This window comes from Onychomys torridus, chromosome 2 (genome assembly GCF_903995425.1).
Source record: "Onychomys torridus chromosome 2, mOncTor1.1, whole genome shotgun sequence".
Taxonomy (NCBI): domain Eukaryota; kingdom Metazoa; phylum Chordata; class Mammalia; order Rodentia; family Cricetidae; genus Onychomys; species Onychomys torridus.
The window spans coordinates 137,215,834-137,241,330 of record NC_050444.1 but is presented as its reverse complement, the minus strand read 5'-3'; the positions used below and the strand labels follow the sequence as shown (position 1 = coordinate 137,241,330).

At 43.9% G+C, this 25,497-nt stretch overlaps 1 protein-coding gene across 1 annotated transcript; it reads left to right on the top strand.

The window, feature by feature from the left end:
* Positions 1 to 11,760: 11,760 nt before the first annotated feature.
* Positions 11,761 to 25,092, top strand: Akirin1 (akirin 1). The gene is made up of 5 exons (XM_036179588.1): positions 11,761 to 12,106; positions 17,740 to 17,880; positions 21,277 to 21,411; positions 22,467 to 22,538; positions 23,427 to 25,092. Exons 1-5 carry the CDS (start codon positions 11,890 to 11,892, stop codon positions 23,435 to 23,437), a joined length of 576 nt encoding a protein of 191 aa, XP_036035481.1. The 5' UTR covers positions 11,761 to 11,889; the 3' UTR covers positions 23,438 to 25,092.
* The last annotated feature ends 405 nt before the right edge of the window (positions 25,093 to 25,497 follow it).

Here is a 25,497-nt window from a genome sequence, read left to right as displayed (position 1 = left end):
TGTGTACACTTAGTGTTTCCATTTTCATACAGCTAATACCTTGTAGCTTCTGTGGAAAAACTCAACTTTTTTATGATGTTTTTTGATATTTATTTCCTGTGATAATTTCTGAAAGTTTTTTTTATACACACACACATATATATATATATATATATATATATATATATATATATATATATATATATATATATTTATATCTATACAGGTAGGTAGAAAGATAGGTAGATGTGTATTTTTAAAAAAGAATTTTTGTTTTTGTTCTAATTTTGAGGCAGAGTCTCATGGAGCCCAGGCTGATCATAAATTCACAATATAGCTAGGATGGCCCTGAAATCTTTTCCTTTGTTTTTGTTATTTATTTATCTATCTATGTATTTATTTATTTAATTTAGTTTTAGGGTGTTTTGGCTTTTTTTTTTCAAGACAGGGTTTTGTTGTTGTTTGTTTTTGCTCTTTTGGGGGGCCCACCACCCAACTCTCAAATAAATCACACACAGAGGCTTATTATTAATTATGAATGCCCAGCCTTAGCTTGGCTTAGTTTCTAGCCTGCTTTTCTTAACTTAAATTATCCCATCTACCTTTCGGGCTGGGCTTTTCCGTTCTCTTGCTTCTGTAAATTGCACTTTTACTCCGTGGCTTGCTGTAGAGCTGGGTGGTTGGCCCCTGGAGTCCTCCTCCTTCTCTGGCTACTTCCTCCTTTCACTCCTTCATCTCTCTTCTCCCAGATTTCTCCTTCTATATATTCTCTCTGCCTGCCAGCCCTGCCTCTCCTTTCTACTGCCTTGCTATTGACTGTTTGGTTCTTTATTAGACCATCAGGTGTTTTAGACAGGCAAAATAACACAGCTTCACAGAGTTAAACAAATGCAACATAAACAAAAACACAACACACCTTAAAATAATATTCTATAGGCCTGGAGAAATGGCTCAGTGGTTAAGAGCACTAGCTTCCAGAGGTCCTGAGTTCAATTCCCAGCAATCACATGGTGGCTCACAACCATCTGTAATGAGAACTGATGCCCTCTTCTGGCTTGTAGACATACATGCAAGCAGAACACATATATAACAAATAAATAAACCTAAAATAATAGTAATAATAATAATAATAATAATAATAATAATAATAATAATATTCTACAACAGGAGTTTGGGGATATTTTTTGGTTTTTTGAGACAAGGTTTCTCTGTGTAACAGTCTTAGCTGGAACTGTCTTTGTAGACCAGGCTGGCCTTGAACTCCCTGAGTCCTGCCTGCCTCTGCCTCCCAAGTGCTGGGATTGAAGGCATGTGCCACCACCTCCTGGCAACACAACAGGGTTTCTTTATGTAGCCCTGGCTATCCTGGAACTCACTCTGTAGTCTGGCCTGGTAGTCACAGAGATCCACCAGCCTCTACCTCCTGAGTGCTGGGATTTAAAGGCGTGCACCACCACTGAAGGGCCTTTTTAATTTTTTTAAATTCATGTGTATGTATATAGGCTGTGGGGTGGGTACCTGCATGTGAGTACAGCTGCCTGAGGAGGCCAAAAGAGGTGAGCTATCATTCCTCACCCTTCCAAGCACCACCCTGCCTTGCTCTTTTTTGTTTTGTTTTGATTTTTGAAATAGGTTATCAGCTGGGTCTGTGAGTTCAAGACCAGCCTGGTCTACATTTTGAGTTCCAGGCCAATCAAAGCTACATAGTAAGACTCTGTCTCAAAAAAATTAAATAAGCTGGGCGGTGGTGGTGCACGCCTTTAATCCCAGAACTCGGGAGGCAGAGGCAGGCGGATCTCTGTGAGTTCAAGGTCAGCCTGGTCTACAGAGTGAGAGCCAAGACAGGCACCAAAACTACACAGGGAAACCCTGTCTAGGGGGGAGGGGGACAAGAATTTTTTATTTTAAGTTCTGTTTTGATTACACCCTGAAGGCAGGGTGTAGCCTCATCCTCTATCAACAGGTGGCTCATAAATTAAGTGAATTTTGTCTACTCTACATCTGGGAAAATATGAAAGTTATCTTTCAAGCTTATGATTGAAGGAAGGGGAAAAATACTAAAAGTAAACTAACAAAGAGTCTTACTAGATTCATGGTGTATACGTTACCTGCAAAGTAGAACTCAGAAAATAGCAGGAACTTAAATGTATTATTCAATACCCTCAGGTAAATGAAGCCTAGTTACCCTACTTTTCAGGAAGGCTAGGATTGTGATAATTATTAAAGGAGCCAGGTTTAGACTCTGTGGTGGTGCATGCCTTTAATCCTAACACTAAGGAGGCAGAGGCAGGAGGATCTCTCTGAGTTCCAGAACAGCCAGGGCTACACAAAGAAATCCTGTCTCAAAAACAAAAACAAACAAAAAAAGGCCCAAGGTTAGTATGGTATACCTGTAATCATAGCATTCAAAAGGCCGACCTAGGAAGATCACAGGTTCAAAGTCAACCTGAACTACACATAAGAAGGACCCTGTCTCAGTAATAATGATGAAAAAAGATAGTCTGGAGCTCACTTGGTAGAATGCTTACCTAGCACACTCGAAGCCTGGGTTCAATTCCCAGCACCTCATAAACCATAAACTGATGATAGGGCAGGCCTGTAATCTCAATGATTTGTGCATTGCTATGGTTTGTTGTTGTTGTTGCTATAACCAAACGCCCAGGACTGAGTAAGGTATAATAAAAAGAGGTCTGTTTGCTTCACAGATTGGAATGTTAAATAGAATAGTATCAATATCCTAGTGAGGACTTCTTAGCTGCATCACAAAATGTATGGTGTCATGGTGGGAGCATTATGTAAGAAGGAGAGATTTCATATTAAAACAAGAAATGAGGGGACAGGGGGTGGTGTACTGGAGAGACTGTTCCCTGGTTAAGAGCACTGGCTGCTCTTTCAGAGGACTCAGATTCAATTCCCACATGCCACCTTATAACCCTATATAACTTCAGTTCCAGGGGGTCCGATACTCTCTTCTGGCCTCCAGGGGCAATACATGTACTCAATGCACAAGTATATATTCAGAAAAACAAACATACAAAATAAAAATAAGTTTTCAAAAGAAATAAAAATAAATGAGGCAGATTCCAGGCCCAGGTTTATTGTTTACAATAGCTCGCTCCCTGGAGCACCAACCAGGCTCTTGAGATGGCTTCTTCGATCCCTTCCAAGACTGGAGCCCTTAGAGACCCAGTCACCTTCCATCAAGCCCTATCTCTTTCACTGTCTCAACACTACCATAATGATCAAGCCTCCACCACCCACATGACAGGTCACGGCTATCTGTAACTCAGTCCCAAAGGCCCTAATGACCTGTTCTGGTCTCCTCAGGCTGCACATACATAGTTCATAGAGATGAATGTGGGCAGAACACCCTTACATATAAAAACAAATTAACTTTTAGCCTGGTGGTGGTGGCCTTTAATCCCACCACTCAGGATGCAGAGGCAGGGGGATCTCTAAGTTTGAGGAAAGCCTGGTCTACAGAGTGAGTTTCAGGACAGCCAGGGCCACACAAAGAAACCTTGTCTCAAAAAAACAAAACAGAACAAAAAGTAAATGTATGAAATAAAAAATTAAAACAAAAGATAGGGGGTTGGGGATTTAGGTCAGTGGTAGAGCATTTGCCTAGCAAGCGCAAGGCCCTGGGTTCGGTCCTCAGCTCTGGCAAAAAAAAAAAAAAAAAAAAGACGGATAGCACCTGAGGAAAACCACCTGAAGTTGACCTCTGCCCTCCATACAAGCGTTATGAACACATGTTTTCCTACTCAATTGGTAAATATCATAGCAATGGACAGGCATCCTCAGACCCCAAGTAATCTCAGAGATGCAGAGATGTACTCTCCAAAATCCCTCTCAATTAACCCAATTATGGGCTTCATGTGATGGCAAGTGAATTTTCAGTGTGGCTCTTACCCAGGTGGTTCCTAAGACTTCACCATCTGTGCAGACTCTCGGATCTTTGGGGAATGTGGTGCAATGTTGGTTGATCATTTGAGTCATCATGGTTCCAGTTAGTCCTGGCCTGTTCTACAACTCTTGCTGTTACCATGGCGTCAGTGCTACAGAATGATATGGCTCTTGAAGCTGCCTTGTGTCCAACTTCCCTTTGACCAAGTTATGACAATAGGGTAATGAATCCAGATAAACTTATGCCTATGGATGTCTGTTCAGCTCCTTGCCATGTGAAGGAGGGAATTCCAGTTGCTTTTTTTTTCTTTATTGAGAGTTAAATCTAACACTTTCTGCATGTAAGATGAGCACTCTACCAGTGAGCTGTCTTTTTAGTCTTTTTATTTTTTTAAAGTGTGTGTGTGTGTAAGAGTGTAATGCTGGCTGTGGTGGTGCATGCCTTTAGCCCCAGCGCTTTCAAGGAAAGGCAAGGGGATCTCTGTGAGTTCAAGGCCAGCCTGGTCTACATAGTGAATTATAGGCTACTGAGGGTTGTTACAAGGAGGATAAGAAAGAAAGAAAATGTATAAAAGCTGGGGACTGAAACGTAAAGGAAAAGTAACTGAACATTAGTGTCAGCACTGTGCAAAAAATATTCTTGCCCAGTTCGTAATATGAGCAGAGGGGCTGGGGATACAGTTCTGTGGTAGAGCACTTGCCCCATATACACAAGGTCCTGGGTTCAATCCCAGAACAGACATAATGAAAGAAACAAAATATGAGTCATCCTAACCATCTGAGATACACCATCCAGTTAATTCTGACACTGGCAATGCAGGCTCATTTTAGTTTATTTTTTAGGGGTTTTGTTTTTTGTTTTTTGTTTTTTGTTTTTTTGTATTTTATTGTTCTTTTGTGTTTGACTGTTTTGCCTGCGTGCATGTCTGTGCTTCACGTGTGTGCTTGGTTCCTGAAGAGGGCATCAGGTTCCCTGGAGCTGAAGCTACAGACATTTGTGAGCTGCCACGTGGGTGTTCGGAAGAGCAGCTGGTGCTCTTAACCACAGAGCCACCTCTCCAGTCCCAGGTTCATTTGATAAGTGCAGCTCAGATAGGTTCCGACCACCCTAGGCTTACGAAGCAGCGCATAACAGAACTGGCGTTTGAATCCACACTTGCTTGGTCCCTTCCTCTGAGTTTTAACCATGTTACCTGGCAATCTGGCAGAAAGGAGAGAGATAACTCCCCAACAGTGAGTGATCAGCCACCACACCAGCAGAGAGGAGGAGGCACAGAATAGACCAGGAGCCACAAAAGAAAGCCCAAGGCACCATGGCACCTAGGGTTCTGTACCCTGTGACAGAGGGAGACGGAGTGACCTCTGGTGGCCTAAGACAAGCTACACTCCTGTGCCATACACTGCCATGCCCTACAGAGGGCAGGGAAGTAGTACACAGTAGGAAGGCACCATAGGGGCGCACCTCAGCTGCTACCACATCATTACTCTGTCTTCGCTTCATGCTTCTGGAACTTTCATGGCATTCAGCAATATACATTTTTCCCCCTCTTTTACTTATCATCATCACTTATTAACTCTCTATTCACCCCTCCTCAATGGTGACACAGAAGTCTGTGTGTTGGGGAACTTGGACCACTGAGATGGCTCAGCAAATAAAGACCCCTCTCCACTGAACCAGATGACCTGAATTCCATCCCCAGCAACCACATGGGGGAAGGCGAGAACCAGCTACTGCAGATTGTCCTCTGACTTCCACACAACTGTTATAATATGCAACATGCCCACTGACATACTTAGAGAAACCAATACAAAAATTAAATAAATATAACTTAATAAATCATTTTTGGTTTATTAAAATAATAGCTTTTGCTTTGTATGATTTTCTTTTTATCAGTGCATGTGTGCTTGTGTGCATGTGTGTGTTGATGTGCCTGTGTGAGTGCTGACACATACATGTCACAGTTCATGTGCAGAAGTCAGAGGACAACTTTTCTTCCTCCATGGGTTCCAGGGATCAAATTCAAGTCATCAGGCTTGCATAGCAAGTAGTTTTTCTCTGAGCCATCTTGCATATTTATAAGATGTCTCCACGTCCATAGCTGCCATTTGTTTAGTGTAAGGCTATTGAAGGTTATTAAGTTATGTCTTTTACTGTTACATTGTTAGTTAATTAAGTCTTTAGTGCTTTAGATCCCACTTGCAATCAGTGTCTCTGAGTCTCCCTGCATTTGCTTTGCCAGGTAGCCTTGCTTACACCTCTATTTATTTAACTTTAAAAAATATTTTTGTGTGAATAGATATTTTATGCATATATGTCTGTGCACCACATGCATGCTTGATGCCCACCAAGACCACAAGAGAGCGTCAGATCCCCAAAGACTGGAGTTATAGACAGTTGTGAGCTGCCATGTGGGCACTGGGACTCAATCCCAGGTCCTCTGGAGAAGCAGCCAGTGCTCCTAACTGCTGAGCCATCTCTTTCCAGCCCTTAACTTTTTTTTTTCCAGACACAGTCTTGCTATGTAGCCCAGACTAGCCTTGCATTCACCATCTTCCTGCCTCGGCCTCCCTAGTGTTGAGATTACAGGTCAGCCATGCAGGGCTCTGAACCCCCCACTCCATCCATTCTTTCTCTTTAACTCTATGGTAATAGAAACTGAACCCAGGGCCTGGACCCCGCTAAGCACTTCTCCAGCACTGCTGCTGTATCCCAGCCCACTTGTGTCGTATTTGTTTGTTTGTTTCACACAGGGTTTGATAAGCTGTCCTGGCTGGTCTTACACTTCCTCTTTAGTCCAGGCAGGACATGAACCTGTGATCCACTGCTTCAGTCTTGTAGCTAGGACCACAGGATTCCACCACATGGTGTGGCTATCTCTGTGTTTCAATTCCTTTTTCTTTCTTTCTTTTCTTTCTTTCTTTCTCTTTTTTTTTTTTTTTTTTTTTTTTTTTTGTTGTTGTTTTTTGGTGTTTGGTTTTTGGTTTTTCAAGACAGGGTTTCTCTGTGTAGCTTTGTGCCTTTCCTGGGACTCACTCGGTAGCCCAGGCTGGCCTCGAACTCACAGAGATTCACCTGCCTCTGCCTCCTGAGTGCTGGGATTACAGGCGTGCACCACCACTGCCCGGCTCAATTCCTTTTCTTTTTTTCCCTTCCTTCTTTCCTTCCTTCCTCCCTCCCTTCTTTTGTTTGTTTCTTTCTTTCTCTCTTCTTCTGTTTTTGAGACAAGATTTCTTTCTTTGTGTAGCCTTGGCTGTCCTAGCTCTGTAAACCAGGCTGGCCTCGAACTCACAGAGATCCACCTACCTCTGCCTCCCAAGTGCTGGGATTAAAGGTGTGTGCCACACCAGGCTTTTTGATGTGGATGATGAGAATCTGCACTTAGATCCTCATGTCTGTGTAGTGTTTTAACCAGCTGAGCCATCCCCTCTACCCTCCCAATCTGCTGTTTTGTTGCATTTGAGACAAGGTCTCAGCCCAGGCGGGCCTCAAACTCATTATGTAGCTGAGAACCAGAACTTCTGATCCACCTGTCTCTACCTCCCATGTGCTGAGATTACAAGTATGTGCTACCACATCCAGTTTGGTTTGGAACTGGGTCTATCTGTGTATTCAGAACTACTCTCAAACTTAAGGTCCTTCTGACTCAAGCGCTGGGGTTATAAGCATAAGCCACTACACCTCGATTATGTCCAATTTTTTAAAATTTTATTCACTTAAGAACATTCATAGATAGGAACTGGAGAGATGGCACAGTGGTTATGAATACCCAGGTTCCTCTTATAGCCTTCACAGGTACCAACACAAACATGGCCAATATACAAACACATATAATAAATTTCTTAAAATAAATACATCTTTTTAAAAAAAAGAGCCTTCAAAGAGCTGAGCTTGGTGTGACTCCACTACTCAAGAAGCTGAATCCACAGAATCGCCTCAAGTTCAAAGCCAGCCACACCTAGATAGTGAGTTCTAGGCCAATCTAGGCTAGTCCAGTCTTAAAAGGAGCTTGGCCTGGTGGCATGGGCTTTTAACCAGCTACTCAGGAGGTAGAGGCAGGAACATCATATATTCAAGGCCTATCTAGACTACAGAGTGAGGTTAGGGCCAGCCTAGACAAGGTCTGGTTTTGTTTGGAGTCAGGGTTTCATGTAGCCAATACTAATCTCAAATTTGCTATGTAACGGAGGCCGGTCTTGATCTCTGGATCCTCTTACTTGTTTCTGCATTCCAAGTCCTGGGGTTACAGATAAGAGTCATCCTACTCGGCCATCCAGGTGAGACCACGTCTCAAGAAATAAAGGGGCTGGTGAGATAGCTCGGTAAGTAAAGGCACCTGCTACCAAACCTGACAAGGCAATCCTTGGGACCCACATGGTAGGAGGAGAGAAATGACTCCCATAAATTATCCTTTGTCCTCCACATGTGTATTGTGGCTGGCATGTGCACACACACACACACACACACACACACACACTCACTCGTGCATGCACCCACATATACAAAGTTTCTCATGGAATAGCTCTGCAAAAATCAAAAGCCTAGCAGTAACGTGTAAAGCCTGCCACTCCTTGCCTCCACACTGAGATTCACGAAGCTCTGTGGATTTCGTCTCTTCCCTTCCTTCATTCTCTCTGGCTGCTTTCCTCCAGAGCTTGCGTGCAGGTCCATTGCCTATTTTAGTGGAATGGGAACGACACAAGTGGTATAGATGTAAGGAGATTTGATTTTGTGTTTTGAAATGAAGTCTTACAGTCCAAGCAGCCCTCCAATTTGCCAGGTAGCTGAGGATAGCCTTGATCTTCCCGTACAGGCCACCACTCCTGGCTTCAATGCCGTCCTTTAAAAAAAAATGTTATCTCCTTCATGTATTTCTCATCTAACCTGTTCTCCATAGTGTAGTCAGGAATCTTTCCACATGTAAATCTGACTACAAATTTCTAGTTGTTTTCTCTCTGAATTCATTCATGGTCTTTCTAGAGTGGCTTGAGACATTTTTGGTTCCTCCAATATTTTTGGTTTGGATTCCGTCATAGGCTTTTCTATATGCTGTCTCTCCTTGGACGAGTGCCCTCTTTTCGATTACTTACCTGGTACTCATTTCCAGTTCTTAACTCAAACTCTGCTTCTTCAGTTTCCATTGACTCCAGGACAGGTTAAGCCTCCCAGCTGTATGTTCTCACATCCTGTTCTTTTCCTTCCCAGTACTTGTCACAGATTACAATTAGGTATTTGTTGTTGTGACTGTTTCATTAGTAGCTGACTACAAAAACCTTAGAGGGCAGGAAGCAAGCCTTACACATGGAGACACTCAATTACGTGTGTGGTGTGTGGGGTGCATGCATGCACAGGCCTAGTCAAGTGTCTGTATAAGTTACAACAAAGTTGACCTGGAGTGTGGTGACCTCACGAGGACTGAGTTTCCATCCTGTCAGAGCAGCCCATCCCCCTCCCTCAAAGGCAGCTCTCTGGTTGGGCCGCTGTCATCTGCAACATATAATAGGATATACCACCTACTTGTTTGGCCTCTGAATCATCTGCAACCACCCTCGTTCAGCAATGTGGTCTATCAGCTTTCAGCGATAGAATAATAATGGCCATTTGTTCATTTGACTAATATTTATTCTGTGCCTATTCCCTGCTGCATTCAAACACTGTGTGCGTAATGGGGAAACACAGATGAATAAGGCTTCCTTATTATTCTCAAGGAATGTATGGTTTTGAAGCACAGTCAGACATATATGCAAATTATAGCTTCCTCTGTTAAAGCACCAATATTCTGAGGCACGCTTAATGTTTTAAAGGATCACAGAATAAGTATCAAAGCACTTAGCAAAAACCCTAGCTAAAAGAGGTGTGTTTCCAATGACTACCCAAGGGACACACTTTTCAAATCTTCTAATCTCTCACTTTGGATCTGTTTATACCACAAGAAAACAATTTACTTGGAGTCTTAAAAAGTCCCCTTAAAAAATAACCATCGTTAAGTGGTTTTTCATGTCCTTGGCTTTTATTGAACATAAGAAACAGCCATACATGTTGTCTTGAAGGCTTAATTACATCATTCACTGTTTCCCACTAAAGTCACGAGAGTCTACCTTTAGAATTAAGTGATACACAAAACAAAATGATGGTCTGTGTCCTCTGGTGAACTGATTCTTTTCAGATAACAACATCTATTCAGCTCAACTCTGGTTTCATTTGCCCTTGGCATCCAAGAAACTCAGAACTAAATTTTAAACTCAGTTATGGTCATTTAATATCAAGATAATTGTGTTCTTTCTCTTAGCTCTAATGTTTGAGTTTTTTGGTTGGTTGGTTGGTTGGTTGGGGTTTTTTGAGATAGTTTCTCTGTGTGTAGACCTGGCTGTCCCAGAACTCCTTCAGTAGACCAGGCTCGCAGAGATCCACCTCCCTCTGCCTCCTGAATGCTGGGATTAAAGGTGTGATCCACCACTGCCTGACTTAGCTCTAGTGTTTTATTTCTAGATTTTAGTTTAAACCACTTTTACATCTATATAGACAACAAATGTGCTAGAATAAACTTACCAGGGACTAGAGACATAGTTCATGGGTAGTGTGCCTGGCAAGGCTCAAGGTTTGAACCTCAATATGGCAATAGCAAAAAGAAAAGCAGCAATTTGCTATGCTGGGCCATAATAGAATTGTTTCTTATATTTTGCAAAAATAAATGTGAAAATGCATGACCTATGTCATGATCGTTTTAAGAGTTTGTAGAAACGGAAGAGGACTCAGAGAAAAGCAACCACAAAAGGACTTTAAAAAAAAAATCAGCAGCAGAGGACTGGAGGTAGTACGCCTCTCCTCTAACCCAAGTGTACGTTGACAGACATCTTGGCTATTAGAAATGAGTATCTCAAATTTGGACTATTCTGGGAAAATCGATTACAGAGATATGTGAAGCCAAATTACAGGAGTCACGACCATGGATATATGAATAATTACAGAAAGGCTTTGAAGGGGGGGGCAGGGCAGGTCGCTCTGTTGATGTGATTGAAAGCACTGGGATTACTCCCCCCACCCCCCAAATAACAACCACACAGTTTCTAAAAGCAGAACCTCCCTGTGTTCTATTCATTTCGCAGAATATCAAAAGCATTTTCCAGCCAACAGTGCGGCAGAGCATCTAGATAGACCGGAGGAAGAACCTTCCTGAGTTGCCAAGTCAGATGGGGAAGCCAACTGCCAAATCAGCTATCAGGGGAAGTTCCGAACACTCTGGTATCACTTGCTTAGACAGTTTAAGCCAGCGAGTTCTCTGGTAGGTTTTTGGTTTTTTTTTTAAAAGTCCTTTTTGCGTAATACATCCATTTAGTGAGCTGATTAATGGACGGGTCATCTATCTCCAAAATACATTCTCTCGTAACACACCTCTTCCAATTTTGCCCATGATTGCACAGGGTTCGTGGATTAAATAAAGCCTATCCTCAGATAACCCGGCTACGTTTGGGAAGGTTTCCTGGGACTCGACGAAAAGCCCTTGATAACCCTTTAGAATCACCTCTTTTATCTGGGACAAGGGCTGCCCCAAAGCAGGTCACGCGGCCACCGGGAACCCCGGGTCTCCCTAGGTCTCTCCCATCCTCCACCCCCCACCCCGACCCCTGCCGCGCAGGTGCGAAAGACCTCCGAGGCCACCCGGGCAGAGCCGGTGAAGGGGGGCCCTGGGAGGGGCGGGGGCGGGGGCCTTCCCAGGGTTGCTAGGCGACCACGCTCTCCGCCCAGACCGGCCCACTTCCTCCGCAGGGGGCGCCGCGGGCCGAGCCCAGGCCTGCGGACCTCCTGGAGAGGCCCTCTTCCGGCTTACCCCCCCTCCGCCGGGCGGTGGCGCACGCCCGTGACGTCACAGGAGGCGGGGCCAGCGCGGCTGCCGGGTGCCGGAGGCGCCATTGGAGCCGGCTTGGCTTGGGAGCCGTAGCTCAGGAGTTGGGTCCTGGGCCGCCGTTGTTGCCGCGTCTGCATCTGGTCCCTGGCCCCTCCGCGGGATGGCGTGCGGGGCGACATTGAAGCGGCCCATGGAGTTCGAGGCAGCGCTGCTGAGCCCCGGTTCCCCGAAGCGGCGACGCTGTGCCCCTCTATCCGGCCCCACTCCGGGCCTCAGGCCCCCGGACGCCGAGCCGCCGCCGCTTCAGATGCAGATGCCGCCGGCGAGTCTCCAGCAGCCTGCCCTGCCCGGCAGCGAGCGTCGCCTTCCAACTCCGGGTAACCTGCGCTGCTGCTGCTGCGAACTTGGCAGGAAGCCAGGCCGGGGCGTGGGGGGTGGGGAGGGTGCGGGGGTCGCGGACGCCGGCCGAAATCACCTCAGCTCCTTGTATCGGCCTTGGGAGAAAAAGGAACTGGGGTGCTGCTGGGCTCGGTTGCTTCCGGGGACGAGAGACATCCGGGAAGGGCAATGGCCCCACAATGTCGGTTTTCGGGGTTTTCTGGAGCTGGAGAGCCAGGAGGGGTGGGCACCAAGATGAGATGGGGCTACCCCAGGTCGCCGAAGGCTCTTGGTGTCCCTGAACCCCTCCTGCCTCCGCTGTACAGAACCTCCCAGCAGATCCAGCGGGCCATGGAAAATTGGATTCTGCTCACGAAGCCAGCCTTGAGTGGGGAGGGAGACCGGTTAGAGAGGAGGGGGCGTGAGTGTGTGTGGCGCCGCGCCGTGCTGGAGACTTGATTTCTAGAAGTCTTTAGGGACCAGGAGCCACCCAGCAGTCGTAGAAAATGATTTCAATCAGTTTCTTAGAGGGAGGGACTGGCCATGTTTTATTGTATGGCTATTGTCTTGTCTCATGTATACCTTCAAGTGGGTAGTTTGTTGGCTAGCATTTGAGAATCCTTCAGTATACAGCGATTCTGTACCAGGAATTAAAATATCTAATACAGTGAGTCGACATGAGTAAGGCTCTTCATTTCGGCCAAGGCGAAAGGAAGGACTCATGTGACTGTAGAGATACCTATCGTATTGCAGGAGGAGGAGGGAAAACCTTCAGCAGTAATAGTCAGCAATTTTAAAGGGATGCCAGAAATGAGCCCTAAACCATGGATTTGGTCGAGTCGTTTCTTTGTATTTTTTTTTTCCTTATTCCTCAAGCGTTAGCAAAACCTGTAATCCCTTTGAATCATTTTATTCCTCAGCTCTTTAAGTAGCTAGTGCCTTTAGTTTTCATTTCCTCCTTCCTCTCCCCGTCCACTCGAGGATATTCGCTGCCACCGGCAGACCTCTCTCAAGCTTGTGTTCACGTCTTAATCCTAGAATTTAAAGAAATACCGGACATTTTTTTAAACTGTGACTGCCCTTTCCCCTAGACCCACTTCGCTGTGTCCTTTTCCCTGGAGTTTGTTCACCTCAATAATCATTTCCTTTGCTGGTTTGTGACAGTGTCTCACTCTCTAGATTAGCCCACAGCCCACAGTGTGGCCCAGGCCTGTCTTGAGCTTAGCAGGCCCCCTGCCTCAGTCTCACAGGTGCTGCAATCACAGACTTGAAAACCATTATGGCTGATTCAAATAATCATTTCTAAGTAGAGTTTCACATCCATTACCTAATCTGACCTGGAATGGAATCTTTTCCATTTAAATGCCCTGATGACTTAATGTTATATATAACCTTATTCACAGAATGACTGAACACTGGAAGCTTTTTATGTTTTTTGTTTGTTTTTAAATGAAGGGCCTCAGAAAGCAGGGGTAGGTAGGGCTGAGACAGGACGATTGCTTGAGCCTAGAAACCCCACACCAGCCAGGGCAGCATAGGAGGACCCCATTTCAAAAAGGCGGAGGTACCAGGCGGTAATGGCACACACCTCTAATCCGAGGCAGGGGCAGGCAGATCTCTGAGTTCAAGGCCAGCCTGGTCTGTCTACAAAGGGAGTTCAGGACAGCCAGGACTACACCAAGAAACCTTATCTTGAAAAAAAACAAAACGGGGTGGGGGGGGGGTAAGGGAGGGGCCTGGAAGTCTGCATAAAAGTTTTATTTCTTTTTTTTTCCCAAGATTTATTTTTTATGTGCATTGATGTTTTGCCTGCACGTGTGTCTGTGTAAATGTATTCAGAAGACTATGGCAGAGTGCTGTAATGAGGCCTCTTTTGTTGTTGGGGGTGTGGGTTTGGAACCCAGAGCCTCAGCCATGTTCTGGGGAAACTAAATGCCCAGAACTGTTAGTTTTTTTAAGTTTTTAACTGATTAAACAAACCCCCAAACCATGTTTTTTTGTGCTTATTGGATTTTGGTTCTGTCAGTCATGAAAGAAATATGAAGTATCGATACGTTATTTAATGCTTTTTATCTTAAGTAAAAAAAATGCCTTCTGGACTCAAGGGTAAAATAAGAGATGTCAGTTGCTCTGCAGATAGAATGAGCAGGTTTGGCAGTCCATGCTGTAACCTCTTGATTGCACTTGAGAAGCAAAGGGGAGATTGCTACAAGCTCAGGGCCAGTCTGGTCTGTATAACAAGGTCCAGGCTACACAGGTCTTACCCAGACCCGTCACAGAACACCAAAAACAATGACACCACCTAAGGGGGGAATAAACAGCAATCTGACTTTTAAATTTCCCTTCTCTTCTTCCTCACTTTTGGGGGTTAGGTGGGAGGGGAGACATGTAATACAGGCTGGTCTCGAATTCAGTAGATAACTAAGGATGACTGAACTCTACGGCTCCTGAGCTCTGGGTTTCAGGCATGTGTTGCTTAATTTTTAATCAACCTGACTTTATTTGAATAGCATCCCACTTGTTATTGCTGTCGCTAAGGATGAGTTTGAACTCCTGTTCTCCCTGCCTTACCTCCTCTGTACTGAGTGGGATTCCAGACTCCTGCTACCATGCCTGCCTTAAGGCCGAGTTTTTTGGGGGTTGAGGGGTGAGACAAAGTTTCTTTAGGTAGCCCTGGTTGGCTGGAACTCAAAAAGGTCCACTTGCCTCTGCCTCCTGGGTGCTGGGATTCAAGGTGTGCTCTACCATGTCCCACACAGGGCTGAGTCTTGAAAGACATTTAGTTGTGACTTGTGGTAGTCCAGAAACACCGAAGAGTTTTGGGGAGGAATTTAGCCTGATAAATAACCTGGAAGCTAAAAGCTAAATAATAGAATCTAGGATTAAAAGCATAACTGTTACAAAGAAATTTGCATTATTAAAAATAAATGCTGATTCCTCTTTTAGGTGGTCTTGAGAAGAAGATTGCACCATTTTCTTCCTGTGTAGATTGTAATTAGAATCTTGGATAGCCCTGAAGTTGCATACTCCGATTGTCCATTTGCTGTACAGGAGGCGGTTGGAGTTCATGAGAGTCCTCTGCCCTCATACTTGTCCTTGCTTGTTTCATAGCAGTGGCATATCCTTGTATTGAATGAATCTGGCAGGTAGACGCTTGAGGAGTAGGACTTTAAAACAAAAGAAAGAAAAAGAAGCCTCCCTATAGTCAAGGATCTAGAGGCTAGATTTCTGGTCTTGTTAAAGGAAAACAGTACTGTGTTTGTTCTAGCATTTAGGCAGAGTTTGTTTACCTAAATGTGCAACTACTGGACCATAACATCACCAGCACCATTATTCATCCTGTGATTTTGATTCTGTTTACCTGTTTAGATAGGCATTTCCCGTGTACTTTGAATAACTAGACTACAGATGGGGAATGGCTTCTAAAATTGCTCATAGCAAACGAAGTGCCATTATCTACACCTTCCACCCTGATAAATGCCGTTCAAGCAAACTACACTGGAACAATTTAAGTTGAGGAATGTAATTTCCTGGCTTTTAGATAGGCTTGTGTAGCACTGGCTGGTCTGGAACTTGTTATATAGGCCAGGATGGCCTCCACTTCTGAAGTGATCCCCCTGCCCACACCCCCACCTCACTGCATTGGAATCATGGGCATTCATCATCATGGATGCAGTCTCTGCTTTTGTTATGGGGGGGGGGGGGGCTTTATAGTATCAGGAGAAGGAATACAGTATTATGTCATTGTATATAAAAACTTGAAATCCACATCCTTCTGGACTCTCTTGTTTCCAGGAATATAGTTTTCTAGTTGCTAGCTAGTGTTTCCTGCGTGTTGGCAAGTTCAGTTTTTGCTAACTGAGAATAATCATTTGAGTCCTAGCAAACATTGTGTTATATCACCTTTCTTGTTTTTCCAGTGCTGGGATTGCATGTGAAGCCAGTGCTCTACCACTGAGCTGTAGCCTCTGCCCTCATCTTCCTATTTGGATATAGTCTTGCCGAGGTGCTTGGGCTGGCCTTCACCTTGGTGTATTCTCCAGTGTATCCTTGATCTTGGGATCTTCTTGCCTTGGCCTCACAGGACCCAGCTCAGAAATGTTGTGGGATCATGACTGGCTTGAGAACATGTGTTTGTTTTGAGACAGGGTCTCACTCAGCCCAGACTGACCTTGACCTAGCAGTGATCCTTCTGTTTCTATTTCCCAATCTCAGAGATTACAGGAACAGGCTACCAACCCAGCTTGTTTTTAAGACAGTGTCTCATGAAGCCCAGACTTTTCTCAAACTCTGTGTAATCGAGGATGACTTTGGATTCCTGATTCTCCTGCCTCCCTCCTTAATTATGTGGAGTTCTTGTATGTTTTGTTTGTTTGTTTTCCAGATAGGGTTTCTCTGTGTAGCCCTGGCTATTCTGGAACTCACTTTGTAGACCAGGCTAGCCCGGAATTTATAGAGATCCTCCCAAGTGCTGAGATTAAAGGTGTATGCCACCACCGCCTGCCTAGCTTTTAATGAGCCTTGATAATCCCAAACAATAGCCCTTGGCTCCTTCCTTGTCTGTGTCCAGACTGTTACACATAATGGTTTTTGCTATGTACCATCTTCTCGTGAAACAAAAACTTATTGTTAAAAGACCTTTAGTGACAAGAGACTCCCCCATAGTGCTGTGTTTTGTGGAAATGTAAAACTTAACTGAGTGAGATCAGGAGGTTGTTGTGAGTTTAAGACTAAGTGGACTGTATAGTTAAACAAGAGAACGACAGTGGTGACACAAACCTTTCATCCCAGTGCTTGGAAAATGGAGAAGGGAGCATCAGAAAGAGTCCACGGTCATCTTAACTACACAGCAGGATCAAGGCCAGCCTGGGCTACATGAGACTCTGTCTCAAAAACAAAGCAAATTAAAAATAAGATCATGGCTTATTTTACTTTAAATTGTAGCAGCGGATCCAGCAAAGGGCAGGTCTGACTTGCTTGTTTATTACAGGAAAAAGGTAAAAGAAACTGGATGAGGGGCTTGACCAAAATACCTATTATTTAGGGATTAAACTTTTTTTGAGCTTTCATTATTTTTATTTTATGTATTATGAGTGTTTTCCTGCATGTTTGACTGTGCACCGCTTGCATGCCTGGTGCTATAGAGGCAAGAAAAGGACTTAGATTCCCTGGAACTGGAGTTAAAAACTGCTGTGAGCCCCCATCTGGGTGCTGGGAATCAAATCTAGATCCTCTGGAAGAACAGTCAGTGCTCCTAACTGCTGAGCCTTTTAAAATGTATTATGTCGTGAGCATGATATATGTGTGTGGAAGTCGGAAGTCAGAGAACAACTGTAGAGTTGACTGGTTTGTATAGTGTAAACATTTACCTGTTAATAACATAGGGATGAGGAAGAGATTGTGACCTGTATGATAAAGGGGATATTTAGTCAGACTATCTTCTTTGGACTGGGGATATATCTCATTGGTAGAGTGTTTGCCTAGTGTCGAAAAGACTTGAAGTTTGAACTCCAGCAACTTGTAGAATAAAATAAGACCTTTCTTGCTATCTTCTCAAGAAAGTTTTTAGGTGTGGGAAGTCTGAAGAAATGACCACAAAATGAATGCTCAAGGTCGTTTTCTTTTTCACTAGAGCAAATTTTCCAGAACATAAAGCAGGAGTATAGCCGCTATCAGAGGTGGAGACATTTAGAGGCTGTTCTCAGTCAGAGTGAAGCCTGCACTGCAGAAACCCAGCCTCCCTCCTCGGCACTCACTGCACCAAGTTCTCCAGGTAAGCATACTTTGGTGTGGAAAATCTATTTCCAGAGTTTGGCGGGGAGGGGTTGGCAGTGCACACCTGTATTCCTGGCATATTTAAGAGGCTAAAGGCAGGATTGTCTGTTTGAAACCAGCTTGTGGCATACAGCAAGGCCCTGTCTCAGAGCAGTCTGTCTGCTTTTCTGTAGTTGCAGTGTATCCTTTAGCACTTGTGCTGGGTACCCTTTCCCAGGACTGTGACAGCCTGACAAATTAGGAAGGAAGGTTACAGTTGCAGACGGGACTGTCCTTCCTGCGGCAGAGGCCTGGGGAAGTGGCTCAGTTCGTGCAGTGAGCTTTTGGCTTCCTCTTCATATGGTACCGGCCAGGAAATGGGGGTGACATGGAACCAGATGCAGCTATATAAACTTCAAAGGCCTGGCCCAGTGACCTATTTGCACCTGCTGGGCCTCATCTTTTAAAGACACCGCAAGCTGGGGAACAAGCACTTAATAAAACATGGGGCTATGGGGGATATTCTAGATTCAAACCATGACATGCAATGAAAGTTATTTCTTATTTAAACTTACTAGTTAAACTTCTTTTTGTTTTTTATGTTTGCTTTGAGGTTTTACTTTTGGCTTGAGCAAGTTTTATTTATTTATTTTAATGATTTGTTTTTATTTTATGTGCACTGGTATTTTGCCTGCATGTATGTGAATGTGGAGTTGTCAGATCCCCTGGAACTGGAGTTACAGACAGTTGTGAGTCTAGAACAGCCAGTGCTCTTAACCATTGAGCCATCTTTCCAGCCCCTGGGCATGTAGCCCTGGCTTGCCTGGAACTCCCAGAGATCCTCTTACCTTTATCTCCTGAGTGCTGGAATTAAAGTTGTGTGCCACTATGCCTGGTCCTGTTGTTGAGACCAGGTCTCAGTGTGTAGCCCTGGCTAGTCTGGAACTTAGTATAAAGACAGACAGACCCAGCTGTCCTCCAACCTGTATAAGTCCTGCTTGCTGACTACACCCTTGAGCCGTCACACCCAACATGTTAGAAATCCAGTGTTCATCTGCATTAAGCTTATTTCAGATACATAAACAGTAGTCAAATGTGGCGCTGTATTGGGCGTGCAAATGTAAGAAATTTGTTTTAGAAAGTTCTATTGGACAGTCCTGTTCTGTAACCTTGATACATGGATTGTGGGGGCAGTGCTCTAAAATCTCAGGATTTGAGGTGTTCACTTTAGTGAACTAGACTTGCCTGCTTTGTCCCTATGAATGGTCAACAGACCAGTGCTGCAAACCTGTGTCCTAAAAGAGTTGAAAAGTTTGTTCCTTCAAAGTATTCAATTTCTTTTTCTCTCTTCCTTTTTTTTTTTTGAGACAGGGTTTCTCTGTGTAGCTTTAGAGCCTGTCCTGGAACTCACTCTGTAGCCCAGGGTGGCCTTGAACTCACAGAGATCTACCTGCCCCTGCCTCCCGAGTGCTGGGATTAAAGGAGTGTGCTACCACCACCCAGCCAGTAATGTTATAGTAGTAGAAAATGTTGAGTATATACCAATGATGAGGCCAGATGTTTTGGTCATGTTTCATTTGTAGAGGGGAAAAAAAAATCTTTGTTTAGTTTAATTGGAAAAGGCCATAAAAGTTTGTTTTAGGAATGAAGAAAGATTCTAGACTAACTTCGGAGGTCTCAGGCCTGAGTTACTATTTGATCTTTATCTTGCACTTCTAAGGCAGGGAGTCCTGTGGAATCTGTTGCCAGCTTCAGAGTCAGGCCATTGCTTGCTGCTTTTAGCCTCCCTTCCAACGTAGAAGCTTGCTATAACCTTATCCCTCCCATTTTTGCTGAGTGCTCTGAGTGAACTTGTTTAATAAAACCTGTTCACATCTGAAATCTTTGCTCCCAAGAAGCTGGAAATTACAGTTTTGACTTACCACAGCCTCTGGTAAAGCCACAAGGGGAACTGAGAAAGAGGCCTATAGGTAAGAGAGCCATTACTAAATAGCAGAGAATGACCTTGACCTCATTCTTTCTCCTGCCTCCACCTTGGAAGTGCTGGGTTTACAGGACTCTGATTAGTCACAAAAGGAGCATGAGTTAATAAAGGTGTAATGAGCACACAGTTGGTAGAGTATTTGCCTCACATGCATGAATCCTGGGTGGGGTCCCCAGCACCAAATAAAACCAACACTGTAACCCCAGTAAATGATGAGGTAGAGGCAGAAGGATCAGAAATTAAAGGTTATTTGGGGGTACTAGCAATGTCAAGGCCATCTTGGACTTCTTGAGACCAAAAGGAGTGGTAAGAGGTTAATGTTGGTGACTTATTTCCAATTGTCCTGAATCTCATCTCCCTGTAGGTTACAAATCATTTGTGGATACTAAAAATAAAAGATGCCTTGGCCTGCTCTGCTACAGAATCATTATCAGAAAGTGTATTTTTGGTGTTTGTTTTACAGTCAGATTTGTCTAATCTGATGTCCATATTGGCCACCTGTGCCCCAGGTAGCTATGAATGAAGTCCAGTACAAAATCATGAACATTAAACATTATGAGGAACAGGGTAAGGTGTTGATCACCTTTAATTCCAGCACTCGGAGGCAGAGACAGGTGGATCTCTGAGTGCCAAGCCAGCCTGGTTGACACAGCAAGTTCCAGGGCTACATTAAAAAAAAAACAACAACTTGGAAAAAAATTTAACCCTTCTTTGTATTTTGATTATATACAATTCTCAGGCATGAATTTTGTAGATGACAGTGTTGTGTGTCCCAGTGTGAGGTTGGACACATCTGAGTGATTTCTGAAGACTTATGTTCTAAATGTACTTTTCCTAATCCAGACTGGAGGCTTCAGCTTTAAGCTTTTGGTTCTGGTCTTTTATGGATAGTTAGGACATCAGAACTGTTGTGTACGTAGCTCAGCTAGCACAGGGCACAAATCTATTCCCCTGCTTCTCAGTTTACCTTTAGCTTTGTTTACAGAACACAGACCACAGAGATACCCCTGTCTGTACAGTACATGTAGGATGACCTGAGTTTAAGTCTCCAGAACTCACATTTTAAAAAAGCCAAGTGTAGCAGCCCATATTTGTAATCTTAGCACTTAGAGAGGTGGAGATAGAGAAGATTCCCCCGGGCTCCCTGGCCAGCTAGGCTAGCCTATCTAGAGTTTTTGTGTATCTTGAGTATTTCTCTGAAGGTTGTTAATTCTGAACCATGGAACTAGAATATGTTGTGTAAAGTTTTACCTTTTTAAGGGGATAGGGAATACTGGGGCTTGAGTCAAGCCTTGAATTAGACAAGTTTATTTTTTGAGGGTCTTGTTAAGTTTCCCATGTGTACCTCAAACTCCATTCTTTTCTCCTCTAAAATAGCTGGGGTTATAGGCATGTGCCACTGCACCCAGCTTATGTTTATGTTCTTGCCAGGTTCTTCCTGGATGAAGAAGGACCAGCCCACCTTTACGCTTCGACAAGTGGGGATAATATGTGAGCGTCTCCTAAAAGACTATGAAGATAAAGTCCGAGAGGAGTATGAGCAGATCCTCAGTACCAAACTCGCAGGTAGGCTGAGACGTGGGCTGCTGCTGCTGCTGCTGCTATAACCCAAAAAAGGAGGGCTTTGTGCAAGAGGGCTTGTGGGGTTGTGAACACTGCAGCTACTCTTGGATGGTGTCATGGGTGTTATTTACACATCATTTGAAAGAACTCGTTTACATTTCTGAAAGTAGATGAGTCAAGCTCCACATGTAAGAATTTTCTGGAAGTATAAGCATTGAGTAGGCCACCAGCTGGTGAACAGGTGGTTGGCTTATGGCACTGACTTCCTAACGTGTCAGAGTTGGTGCAGTGCAGTGTCACTGGTATGTACAAACTTCCGCATTGGAGTCACTTTGTTGATGTAGAAGTTGAACACTCTGGTTTGGGAGGTATGATAGAAAAAAGCAAGTATAGATCAGCTGAGGCTGGACAAAAGGTAGTTAGTAATGACAAGTAGAGCCTTGTGTGTTCAAGAATAATAATGAGACAAGAGGTGGCTCAGCAGTTAAAGAGTGTTTCCTGCTCTCCCAGAGGACATGAGTTCAATTCCCAGCACCCATGTCAGGTGGTTCAAGACCACTTATAACTCCAGTTCTGGCTGATTCAATACTCTCTGGACTCTAAGGGCACCTGCACTCAAATGTATATACCAACACACACACACAATTTAAAAAATAATAAAAATAAATCTGGGACTTACTGTGTGGACCAGGCTAGCCTTGAACTTAAGAGTTCCTTCAAGGAATGGTATGCCAAACATGAGTCACCTCACTCAGCATACCCCCACCCCCACCCCAGAGATCTACCTCATCCATTTGGAAGCCCTCTGTTACTGATCCCACTATAATCCCACTCGTTCATGTTTTCATTTGTAATGAAAAAAAGGACTTCAAGATTTCAAGTTCACACATCTCTGTTCTGGGAGGCCATGGATAATGGGTAGAATTACAGGAGAGAAAAAGGAATGTTGAGTAGAGAATGCACACCGGGAAGACAGATGCCACCCTGCTTCCTAAACTGCCTGAGGGGTTGGGAATGGGTTTCTGGGATAAGTATATACTCTTCATATATCTTCACAGAACAGTATGAATCTTTTGTGAAATTCACACATGATCAGATTATGCGGCGATATGGGACAAGGCCAACAAGCTGTAAGTATACCAAGTTTTTCTTTAAATTTTCCAAGTTCTTAAGAACAAGATTTTGCTTGGGAGTGTTTTGTGTCCTGGGAGAAAAAGCCCTGAGTTATTGCTCTTGCAGAGGACCTAGGCTCAATTTCCAGTATCCACATGGTGGCTCACAAACACCTATAACTTCAGTCCAAGATCTGATGCCTCCTTCTGATCTCCAAGGGCACCTAGCAGACATGTGGTACACAAACATGTGCAGGCAAAACACTCGTCGCATAAAATAAGTAAATCTTTAAAAAAAAAAAAATTTTTTTTTTTTTTTTTTTTGTATTTTGTAAGGATCTGTAAAGTGAAGTGGCTAAGAATATTTTGGTGTCCAGCACAATGTGAGACCAATAAATTCTAATTTTATATAATCTCACAGTATCCTATGAGGTGGAACTTTTAATATTGACCCCCTTTTATTGGTAAGGACAATACTTAGAAATGTTAGATAATTGCTCAATTTTCCGTAGTTAGCTGAGATTGCCACCTGTGGTCATTTGACTCCAGTACCAATCTCTTTGTTAATATCTTTCCTCCAGAAAGGTGAGTCCAAGTAGTTGATTTATGCAGTGAAGTGGTCAAGGTTTCTTAATTCTAAATATTTGAAATACTTGAGACAGGTTCCTTTTTTTCTTTTTCTTTTTTTCTTTCTTTTTTGGAGCTGAGGATCGAACCCAGGGCCTTGTGCTTGCTAGGCAAGCAGTCTACCACTGAGCTAAATCCCCACCCCAAGACCGAGTTCTTAATTCCTGCCTTTTAAATGGTAGCTCAACAGTTTGATCATTTACTGCTAGTGTATGTTGTAAGAAGAATGAGGCTGCATGCTCATTATTCTTTCCATTTGTCTTTTAACCCTAATTGCAGATGTATCCTGAAGCCTTCTTGCCTATCTTGGTACCAGGTGTGACCTCAAGAGATGGCTGCTGTACACTTTTTGCAACTGGTTTGATATCACATTTCAGCTCCAACTTTGCATCCTGAGAACACTTAAATGTTTCTGCAGGTCCATTTTATACAACTTGAAAGACCTTAAAACTTTCTGGTTGCCACAGCATATCTTTCTTTTCTGCTCATCCACTAAACAGCTGACAACTGTGATAGGTTGTCCAAACAAAAGTTCCTGGAGCAGCAGTTTAGCAAAGGATGCCTTCAGTGGCACTCAACATGTGCAGTTTCCCCAAGCACAGCTCTGTGAGAAGTGTATGAGTGTGTGTATGTGTGCGCGTGTGTCTGTGTGTTTTAAGTTATTATTTGTGTTGTGCAAAACTTGTTTTGACCTTGGGGATTCTGGCTGTGAATTTGATGCACGACAATTATGGTTAGAAACATTTTTTTTGGTCTATAGAAGATCATTAATGTTTGGTGACCATATAAGTTGTTGTAACAGTGGATTGTTGTATGTGTAGGTATTATCGTTCAATACAGGGACTGTTTCCAGGCACAGAAATTGAATCATAAGTTAGGATGGACATTAGACATGATTACGATGATGTAGGGAAGGTCTGCTGTCCTGAATCTACAAATACATGGTGAGAGATTAGAACAAACTGGAGACGGGCCATCAACACACAGACTCCGCCTAGCTGTGCTGGAAAACACTTTGACTCCAAGCCTTAAAATACCCTGTGGAGTCTGCGCTCACCTCATTCATACAGTCCAGGAGCTCCCTGGACACTGAACTTCTACAGGGAACAGTCCTCCCCTGGAGCGGAACATCAGGGTGTGCTCGGAGTGTAACACAGGGGAGTGCAGGGCTGGGCCGGGCCTTGCAGCACGGCTCCGTGGGAGAAGCTACTTCACCTTCTCAGCGGTTTCAGCAAGAATCTGGATCTTTTGTCCAGGTTCCCCCAAACTCCCCTAAGGTCTCCGTGTTCAACTGTTAGAGCTTGGTTTGGCAGCTCCCTGCCTGAAGTTGCTTATTGGCTGTTATTTGCCTTGGTCCCGAGGCTGTGAACAGAGAGCAGCCTCTGTTGAGAAGGTGGGAGTTAAGTACACATTTATTTTTACTGTGACTTGTTCAGGACCACATTTTACAAAATGCCTTGTTTCCTTTACTATTGTTTTGGAAAGGAAAGTTTATTAAAGTTGTTTTAGTTTGAGAATATAGTTTTATTAATTACGGATTTATTTTGGAAAACTCTTGAGTTTTAATTCAAATGTTTGCCAATACCTTCCAAAGTAAGGTGATATTCAGAGACAGTTGTTGAGATCGATGGCTTACGGACATTTCTGGGGTATTCACATTTGAAGATTCCTTATTAATGAATGTCTTTGACTTAAATCTAACCAAAAACTGCAACATTATTCTTTGTACATTTTCATTATATAGTGTTAACAAGCTTAGTTGCAAACAAATAAAATACTTAAGCTATTTGTTTACCTTGCCTTTTTGGTACTGTGATAATGTGTATTCAGATAACTCCCTAAGGCTGCTATAACCATTCCCATAGTTCAGCACCTGTGGAGGATTTACAGACTCCTGGAGCCCACCACTGCCCCTTTCATATTAAAGAATGACTCACTTAAAGGACAGCTTGTTTCTTCTCTTCTTTCTCTAGGGTAGTTACTTGTTCCCTGAAGAGGCACCATAGTAATGGCTGTGATGGGGTAGCTGAGGGCCTGTGTGGATGCCAAGTCTGGAAGGCTGCTCACCCAGGGCCCATTAGACACCACTGTGCTGTGTTCCCTTACTAAGTGTTCCTGTGAGCAGCTCCTGGCTAAGAGTGCTTTCCTGAGTGATGGTCAAGCCACCCTCTCAACTGCCAGCAGTGCCTGCTGCTGTTCTTAGGTTACCCATTGGGACCATGGAGTATGATATCTCTGTGATTGACATTAAGGGAAGTAAGGCTACACACTGGGGACCTGGCAGCCTGTGAGTCTTTGAAGTTCAATGTCATCCTTGGCTACATAGCATTCATGGCCAGTCTGGACTAAG